General features: G+C 41.5%; 1 protein-coding gene across 5 annotated transcripts in view; it reads right to left on the bottom strand.

Annotated features, from left to right (window-relative positions):
* The window catches only part of Cpsf6 (cleavage and polyadenylation specific factor 6), a 34,481-nt gene extending 26,551 nt beyond the window's left edge, over positions 1 to 7,930 (bottom strand). For 2 of the 5 annotated variants that reach the window (XM_026778486.1, XM_026778487.1), the window contains exon 1: positions 7,792 to 7,930. In XM_026778486.1, the coding sequence (XP_026634287.1) occupies positions 7,792 to 7,851 (60 nt within the window). In that variant the 5' untranslated portion in view covers positions 7,852 to 7,930. The remainder of the gene's footprint in view (positions 1 to 7,791) is intronic. The other 3 variants (XM_005372107.3, XM_005372108.3, XM_005372109.3) reach the window with 2 other exon arrangements.
* Between the last annotated feature and the right edge of the window lie 1,867 nt (positions 7,931 to 9,797).

Raw genomic sequence — 9,797 nt, 5'->3', positions numbered from 1 at the left:
AAAAACCAAAAAAAAAAAAAAAAAATCAAGATATTACATACCAACTTGACTAATTATGAGGCAGGATTGTCTGCCAGACTTGAGACCTAGGATACCACCAAAGCAAATCAAAGAACAAAAGGCCACCTTCGGCAGAAGGCAGAAACCAAGTCCACAAGTCACTGAATAGTGACTTTGATTTTAATGAACAATGCCAAAATAATAGCTAATAATGAGTTAACAAAGCACACACAAACTGTACTGACAGTAAAAATCATAAGAAGGAGGGTAAGCTGGTGGCTGAAGCTTCTGATAATATGCCTGTAACAGTGGCTTCCATACAACTGAGACTTTAAAAAGCTTCCCACAAAGGGTAGTGGGCATTTTCAACTCTCTTGCAATCCAGTTCTGTGCACCAAGTAAAATTATTATAATTATCCAAAAGGATCTGTGTTTCCATCCTCAACATAAACTAATCACAGATACAGTTGGAAGAAGAGTAAAAAAAGAATGCAAAGTTACTAAATACAAAACTAAAATTATTTACGCTTCTTTCACTTACAGAAAAAGTAGATAATCATTTGCAGGCAGTAATTGAAGCTATACTAACTGGTAGTGTATTACAATCACTGTTTTCTTACGTCCATGACTTCCTATGGTGACAATAACTGTATTTTCCATATTCATATTATTCTACCAGTATTTAGGATCAGCCCAGCCATTTTGTCTGGTATTTGGACTGTTTCCAATCCAACTTGAAATGATGCTAATTGATGGTCCTAGGGTTTGATCTCCATGTGGACTAGTTAGCTTCACTGTGCTCCAAGCCTGTATTCTTAACCCCAAAGGTATACATTGGACTTGGTGAAAGAAAATTAATGAATCTGAATACATATATTGCCATTGCTAATAAAACAATTCAAATAATACTCATTTTCTAAGCTACTACTTTTTAAGCTATATTTTAAGTACTGTTCTGGATTTTAACTTTTATTCTGTTTATTCTTCAAGTGAAAATGAGCATGCTCTGAAGTTATACAAAACGCCTATCACAGGTCATTTTTATATATACACACACACACACACACACACACACACACACACACACAAAATGAACTCTGGCCAGGCAGTGGTGAAACGTGCCTTTAATCTCATCACAGGGGAGGCGGAGGCAAATGGATCTCTGTGAGGGTTAAGGCCAGCCTGGTCTACAGAATGAGTTCCATCCAGGACAGCCAGGGCTGTTTGACAGAGAACTGTCTTGGAAAAAGAACAAAACAAAAAAAACCAAACAAAAACAAAAAAATGAACTCTGAAACTTACACAAATTAAAACTTTTCTAATTTGCAAAGAAAGCCAGCAGCATCAAGTTCTGCTTTCAGAAGTCTTTGTCAAATACATTCCAATGGTACTCAGAAATGTAAAATTTAACATATTCTAATCATTTCAGATTCCAAAAACATGCTTCTAGGACCTAATCATCAATAAAGTTGCATCTCCACTTCTAGCAAAAGAACAGCTCTTAGGCAGGGAATACTAGCACTTGAAGGCAGAGAGAGAGGCAGGTACATAGATGCTGAGTTCAGGGCTAGACTGGTCTACAATGTAATGGTTTCCAGAACATAGTGAGAGACCCCTCTCAAAAAAACAAAACAACAAACAAAAGAACAACTCTTAGGGTTTGTGAAAAGAGTAACAAAGTAATTTTTTTCAAATTCTACTATTCTAAATCGCTACAATCATTCTACTGGCATGCAAGGTATCAAAACCCAGTAAAGGTTATACATTCAGCTTTGCTAGCAGTTGGAAAGCTGGGGCAGAAGACTGCCATAAATTTGAGGCCAGCCTGGGACACAGGCAAGCCCTTGCCCCCCCAATAAATAAATAAATAATAAACAAACAAATAAATAAATAACAGGAGGGAGGGAGGGAGAAATCCTCTCAAGATTTTACACAACTGCACTGTTTTCTTCCTACAAGATACACAAAAATGTTACCTAGTCAGAGAACACATTTAAAAAGAAAGATGGATAGAAAAAAAGACTAACCTGGCATTCATTTTCTTAGGCAATGATTTAATCTTTTTCATTAGTACTACCTCCCTTCAAGTTTTGACAATTTGCCCCTTAGTCACACCCTATACATTTTTAATACCACAAATAAGTTATATATAATATATACCATTACTGCAATTATCCTATCGGCCCGATACTGTTTCGGTGTTCCTAGAATCACAGTTAATACATTTGTGCATTGTTGGATACTACCTGTAAAGGGCAGTACCTATTTCAAAATACCCCTATATTTAAGAGTATTAACAGTCATTCCATTTAAAGAACTGTAAGTAGGGAGGAAGTTATACTTTGCATTACAAAATGTGTTCAATGCCATGTAAGAGAAAAATTAGCACAAAAATCCAGTAGCAAGAGACTGGTTCCAACATGCCCAACCCACTCAAGAATACCAAAACCTGCAGATGTTTAAGTCTCTTATATAAAGTGGTTCAGTATTTACATATAAACTATAGATCCCTGCAGTGGTTATTTCATTTGTATTCTAATAAATAAAGCTTGCCTGAAGTTCCCAGAGTAAAACAGCCACACTGATCAATCTTACAGACCAGGCAATGGTGACATACCTTTAATCCCAGTAGCCACACTAGTTTGCCATAGAAACCAAGCGTTGGTGGCGCTCACCTATAATTGCACTTGGGAGGCAGAGGTAGGTGAATCTCTCTGAGTTCCAGGCCAGCCTGGTCTACAAGAGCTAGTTCTAGGACAGGAACCTGTCTCGAAAAACCAAAAAGAAAAAGCATTTTACTATATTGGTTTAGGGAATAATGGTATGAAGCCTGTACAAGCTACAAGCTACAGAGAAACCCTGTCTCGAAAAACCAAAAAAAAAAAAAAAAAAAAAAAGAAGTCTGTACATATGTAGTACATGTGCAATGTCACCCAGCCAATATTTAGATCCCAGTTGAATCTTGAATACAGAAAATGCGAATTCTTGGAGCTGGAGAGATGGCTAGGAGGTTAAGAGGGCTGTTTTTCCAGAGGTCCTGAGTTTAGTTCCCAGCAACCAACCAGGTGACTCACATCCATCTATAGATATATATCCTCTTTTGGCATGTATGCAGGCAGAAAATTGTATACACGATAAATAAATACATCTTCTAAAAAAGTGGATTCTTTTTTTCAGAAAACATTACTTTCTGAATATACTACGTATATTAATGTTATAATTTCTATAAAATGTTAAATTAGATCTTAACCACTGTGCCATCTCTCCAGCCCTACTGATTTATCTTTCAACTATTTTCATTAAGCATATCAAAATAAGGTTCCACCGGATAACAGTTGCTTTGCCATAAATATATAATAACTAAGTATAAATTTATAAGGATTCAAAAAATTTGACAAGAGGTCATCTAAATCTTAATTCTGAACTGACTGTATCCCAGGCATGACTTCCATTTACTTTAAAATGAGCAGACTAAGTCAGTTTGCTGTCAATAACCCACAGCCTGACAGAGCAGACACTCGAAGTCTACATTAGATAAACAAAACACAAATAAAATTATTTGGATTGTAGAATAACTTGAACATACCCAATTAATTTTTTTTAAAAAGCCCTAAAGGTTTTTGAGCACCAACATAATAACCAAAGTTTTGGACTTTGGGGCTTGAGAGATGGCTTAAGGGTTATGAGCACTGGCTACGAACCTGGCTTTAGTTCCTAGCACACATATGGTAGTCCACAATCACCTGTAACTCCAGTTCCAGAGTATCTGATGCCCTCCTCTAACCTTCGCAAGCACCAGGAATGCATATGGTACCCACACAAACATGCAGGCAAAAACACTCATGGACAGAAAAGAATAAATCTTGGGGGGAGGAGAAATTCTGCTTTCTGCTTAACTCCAAAGTCAGTACAAGTAACACATAGATTTAGAATTCAAGTTTTTCTTCCACTGAGCAAACTAATCTCTATTTGGCCACATCCAAAAACTTAAGATCTAAGCTGCCCATGTGTTTCTGTATCTTTTCATCTTAAAATTTCATCTCCATTCTTAAAAATCACCTAATATAGAAAGTAAATTCATTTAGTCTAATCCCACCCCAAATTAAAGTTTTTAATACTCAATGTCTCATACTATCTGCAATATTGTACTTTACCAAAATGCAAAACAAGTTTTATAAAACTGCCTATTTTAAATAGTAAATGGAAAATGAAGACTAGTGACTACACAGAATTTCAGAGAATAAAAGTACAATTAAAAGTGCAGCTCACAACAGAGAACAAAAAATGTGTTTCGAGGCTTTGTGGGAGCCTAGGCAGTTTGGATGCTCAACTTGCTAGACCTGGATGGAGGTGGGTGGTCCTTGGACTTCCCACAGGACAGGGAACCCTGATTGCTTTTTGGGCGGGGGGGGGACTTAATTGGGGGAGGGGGAGGGAAATGGGAGGCGGTGGCGGGGAAGAGACAGAAATCTTTAATAAATAAATAAATTAAAAAAATAAAAAAATAAAATGTGTTTCGAGGCTAGAAAGGTGGCCCTTTGGTTAGAGCACGGGCTGCTCTTCCAGAGGACCCAGGTTTAATTCCCAGCACCCACATGGCTGCTCACAACTCTCCGTAAATCCAGTTCCAGAGAATCTGACCCTCTTTTGGCCTCCTTGGGTACCAGGTGCCCACACAGTTCACAGACATATAATGCAGGCAAAACATCCACACACATTTTTTAAAAAGGAAGGAAAGAAGGAAGAGAGGGAGAGAGGGAGGGAAGGAGGGAAAAAAAAGGTTTAAAAAAGAAAAACCTAACATTTATAGATATTTAGACACCAAAATAATTAAAAATTGCTAATGATTAGCTCTGAAAAATATTTACTGATTACAATCAAATAATCATATTAGTTACTATAGCAGCTGGTAGAAATAAGGTTACCTACCACCTAGGAAGAGAACAGATTCATAGCAACATAGCACAAGAGTAAAGTGTTTGCCTAGCATGAGGGAAGGGGAAAAGGAACAACTGAGTCTGATGGGTTGTGATCCCAGCACTGAGGAGGCTGAGGCAGGAGGTGCAGCACAAATTAAACAGTCAGTCTGGAATAAACAGTAAGTTCTGGGACAACCTGAGCTACAGGACAGAAAAAAACAAGCAAAAGAGATTAAATCAATAAATAATTTTGTTGCTTCTAATTCTGGAAGGAGCTCATAAAACACTTCAATGATAGTAACATTTATAGAAAACATGACAAATCTCAAGAGTAACTGGCAATATTTTTGTGGCTACTTTTTTTGCTCAGGAATTCAGAGCAAGCAAATCACATAAGCCATTTATATGCAAACAGCAACAAGTAATGCCCCTGGAGGATATACACATAGCTCAGTGGTAGAGCACTTACCTAGATGTGCAAGGTCCTGGGTTCAGTCCCCAGAGCTGCAAACCAGAGGTTTTGGGAAAAGCCTCTACTTAATCTCCCAATTAATCTATTTAAACCTACAAAGACTTTACTTGTATAATTACATAACAGTGTATCAATACAATGCTCAAGTACAAGTCAATGAAAAGCTACATTTATTAAAAAAAAAAGCAGGCCTACAAAGTAGTTCCTCCATGGAGTCCAAAAAGTCCAATCTCTTCTTGACCTCTTGATAGTACTAGTTAATGCAGAGGTAAAGAAGCCATCAAGCAGTTATCTGCATAAGTATACTGTCCCTCCCAAATAAAGTATTTTTTTTGTAGACCAGGCTGGCCACGAACTCACTGATCGCCTGTGCTCTACCCACTGAACCACCTCTCCAGGCCCTAAACACATCTATTATAAGCTGCAGATTTAACTGTACTTTGTATTCTCTAAAATTCTGTATAGACATGTCTCGTTTTCCACTGACTATTTAATATAGGCATAGTTTTATAAAGGTTGTTTTGCATCTTGGTAAAGCACAATTTTGGATGCTGGGATATAAGGTTATGCCTCTACGGTTAGTGAAGAAAGCTTAATCTCTAAAACTGTATCCCAATTCGTCTGTACTGTGAGCACAAAAACAAAGCAATATGTTCTCTTACTGAAAAAGCTAATGAAGACTGTCTCAAACTGTTTTTTTCCCTTTAGCCGCAGTTATGACAGTGTTTCAGATATGCTACGCGTCTTGGTAGATCAAAGGGAAAAGATTCCGAGGTCTTAGTCTACTGACCTTAATTAAAAGCACTAGAATCTGAGTAGCATCCAAAGAAAATTTCTAAGTCATGATTGACACGGCTCAGGAACGAGAAAAAAGATTTTCACACTTAACGTTTTATTGCAACGGTTAATTACATTTAAAATTATCTAGTTTCTAAGTCAGTAGTTAGAGGTTAAAATCTTATCAAAATTTGCTTTTCTAATAATAAAACAAAAGGTACAATATCATTTTTTGAAAAACAAAGCATAAGGGTTTAAGAGTTTCCATTTATTTTTTTTTAAATCTTGCATACCTAGTCATAAATACCATTAGTAGAAGGTAAAACCATACTAATCAATGGCATCTTATTAAGCTTCTCATCCGAATCTGGGAATTTTTAATATAGAATTATTTTTTAAAAAACAGGAAAAAAAAATTAAAAACACACACAGCATTTAGTAGCACTATGGTTGGGTGCAACCTAGAAAAAAAAAACACTAATAAATGAAATTCAATTAAAAAAAATAGGAAAGGGGAGTAAGAGGCTACACGTTACTGACTCTGGTAGCCAGAGCTCTCCAAGGTTGTTCATCACCAGACATCACAGCTAGTTCCAAGCTACCGTAGCCGGTGAGAACGGAAAACCTTGCAAGTCTCACTTTCTCCAGCCTTTCAAAAGAGCCCCACGGGGCAAACACTTCACTTTAAAAATACAGTCACATTCATAACGGCTTGTAAGCAACCACATACTGTGAGAGTTTCGGGTGGACGTTCTCCATTTCGGCCTCTCGGATGTTAGCGAGGGACCACCATCTTTTTTGTTCTATCCAACCACCGCGCATCCAAGGCTTTGGCGCAAGCCATTAATCTTCCCAGATTATTCTTCTTCACAAAGGCCAAGGACTGGGCCTCAAAGGCACAGCAAGCCCTCGATGGCCAAGGCGAGCCAACGCATCGCCTTTTAAAATGAGCTCAGTGCAAAAGTCAGATGACTTGTTGCAGACCTAAGCCGCCAAGCCCTCCCCGCCGGGGAGCGGAGAGCGGGACCCCGGGCACCACGCCGAAACCTGTCGCCAACGCGAGCAAGGGAGCCCAGGAGACCCGGCGCGCGGGATACAAAAGGCTGTGAACGCGCGGCCTTCCATGAGGGCGACCGTGCGCGGACAAGAAGACACAAAATGGAGCGACGGGAGGAATCGGAATCCGAGCGGCAGGGCTGGGATGGAGGCGGCGGCGGACGGGCGCGCGCACCGCCAGCAGGGCTTCGCCCCCCCCCATCAGGCGGGCGGCGGGGGAGGGGGCGCGGCGGCCCTGTTCTCCCCGCCCCGCACACGCGGCCTAGCTCGGCGGGAAGCGCCCGCCACCGTAGCCAACAATGGGGCGTGAGGCCGCCGTGAGGAAGGGACGGGCGAGCGGGCGGCGGCGGCTGCACAGAGACCCGGCCCCGCGCTCCACGGCCCGCAGAAACGACGCGCGAGAACAGGGGTGAGGGGGACGCCGCACACACAGCGGCGCGGCCCAGAGGCTCCAGGCTCACGGTCTGCAGCCGAGCCTGGCTCGCGGCCCGGGGCGACCCCGGTGAGCGTCCAGGCCGCCGCACAGTCCGCGTCGGCTGCGGAGCCCAGACCCAGACCCTCACCTACCTGATTGAACTCTTCGCCCACATCCGCGTAAATGTCTATGTGGTCCACACCGTCCGCCATCTTCCCTCGGCCTTGGCCGCCGCCGCCGCCTCCTGCAGGTCCGCCCGCCTAGGCAGCAGCAGCGGATCTGGCGGAGGGGGCGGGGCGCGATACGTCACTTCCGAGGGGCGGAGACGAGGCCGCAGCGGCCCAGTGGGGGCTGAGTGGAGACGGGGCGGAGGGTACACTGCGGCTCCGAGGGCGCTAACTAGTTCTTTTGTGTGCAGGGTTAAGCGGCAGGGTGGCGGGGAGGCACAGGAAATTACCATCCCGCATGCCCGGGGAACCCGCTGGTTTCCGGAGACGATCTTTTCAAACTGTTTCCTACACTTTTTTTTAAAAATATTTTACGTTTTCAGTTTTCCTTACTTTTTTTTCCTTTTGCTTCCAGACGTGGGAGTGTGCACAATTAAAAGCAAATGTGATGTCCAGGGCAATGTCTTATTTCTGCTTCTTCAGACAATCGAATTTTGTGGTGGCCTTGAGTTATTTGTATATTTCGTGCTTGCATCCCTCATCTTTATGTAGTTGTAAGCATCTTTTCGCTTCTTCCCTCGTCCTCCTTCCTCTCCCAGTGCTCTTGCTTTCTTTCCTCTTGCTTTCTTTCCTCTTTATGACTGCAGGATGTTTTCTCCAGCAATTCTTCCAAGGCTTCTAACTTCATTTTAGAGGTCATATAACCAAGTAAATGAATCTTTTTTTTAAAGATTTATTTATTCATTATGTATACAGTGTTCTGCAGGTCAGAAGAGGGCACCAGATCTTACTACAGATGGTTGTGAGCCACCATGTGATTGCTGGGAATTGAACTCAGGACCTCTGGAACAGCAGGCAGTGTTCTTAACCGCTGAGCCATCTCTCCAGCCCCCAAGTAAATGAATCTTAAATCTAGGAATTACTGGATTTAGAATGCTGAACTAGAAGGGTGATTTAAAAGGTGTCCTTGGGTCCAAACATCTCTATCTTACAGATAGAGAACTAAGGCCTAATAGAACATAAGCGATTTAACTAGGGTTACATGCCTCGGAAAGGTTCACGCCTTTTGATACCAGTATGTGATTCAGATCCATTTCCAACGGACCAACCCATTTCTTTTCTTCCCGTTGAAAAACTCACCAGGCCTAATGATGTGGTGATGTCTGTCCCTCAACAGGTAAAGGTCCTGGCTGTGAAGCCAGATAAATTTAGTCCCTACTCTCTGACTGAGAAAAGAGAAAACCAACTCCAGTTAAGTAGTCCTCCATGTAACACCTCTGGCTACCACCACCTCCGCCCCAGCCCTTCTGACAAATAAATAAATATTACTTGTTTATTAAAAAGGGAAGGCACCAGATACAGATGGGTCTGAAATCATCAATAAACCAAGTAACATCTGTTCTTGTTATGGCTGTTAAAGCTTGGTTGCTGCTGGGCAGTGGTGGCACGTGCCTTTAATACCTGCATTTAGAAGGCAGAGGCAGGTGGATCTCGTGAGTTTGAAGCCAGCCTGCTCTACAAAGTGAGTTCCCGACAGCCAGGGCCACACAGAGAAACGTTGTCTCAAAAAAAAAAGAAAAAAAAAAAGACTTTGAGGATTTTTCAAATGTAACTTCAGAGTACTTTCTTGACAACTTTCAAAATTTGGAAGGCTAGTGTAAACTAGAAAGGAAAAAATAACTAGCTCTTATTTATAGGTTTATTCATTTGCTTATTTGGGGTGTGCACGTGTTTGTGGACAGAACCATTCCATGGCTCATGTATAAAAGACAGCTTTGGAACAGTGGTGACATAAGCACCTTTAATTCCATCACTCGGGAGGTGGAGGCAGGCGAATCTCTGTGAGTTCAAGACCAGCCTGGTCTACAAGACAGGACAGGCTCCAAAGCTACAAAGAAACCCTGTCTCAAAAAAACCAAAAATAAAAAATAAAACAGCTTTGGGAGTCATTTCTCTCCTTCCACTGCATGGATCCTTGGAGTCAAACTTAG

The sequence above is a fragment of the Microtus ochrogaster genome, unplaced genomic scaffold, assembly GCF_000317375.1.
Source record: "Microtus ochrogaster isolate Prairie Vole_2 unplaced genomic scaffold, MicOch1.0 UNK186, whole genome shotgun sequence".
In the NCBI taxonomy this organism is placed as follows: Eukaryota; Metazoa; Chordata; class Mammalia; order Rodentia; family Cricetidae; genus Microtus; species Microtus ochrogaster.
This window is presented reverse-complemented; position numbering and strand designations above follow the sequence as displayed.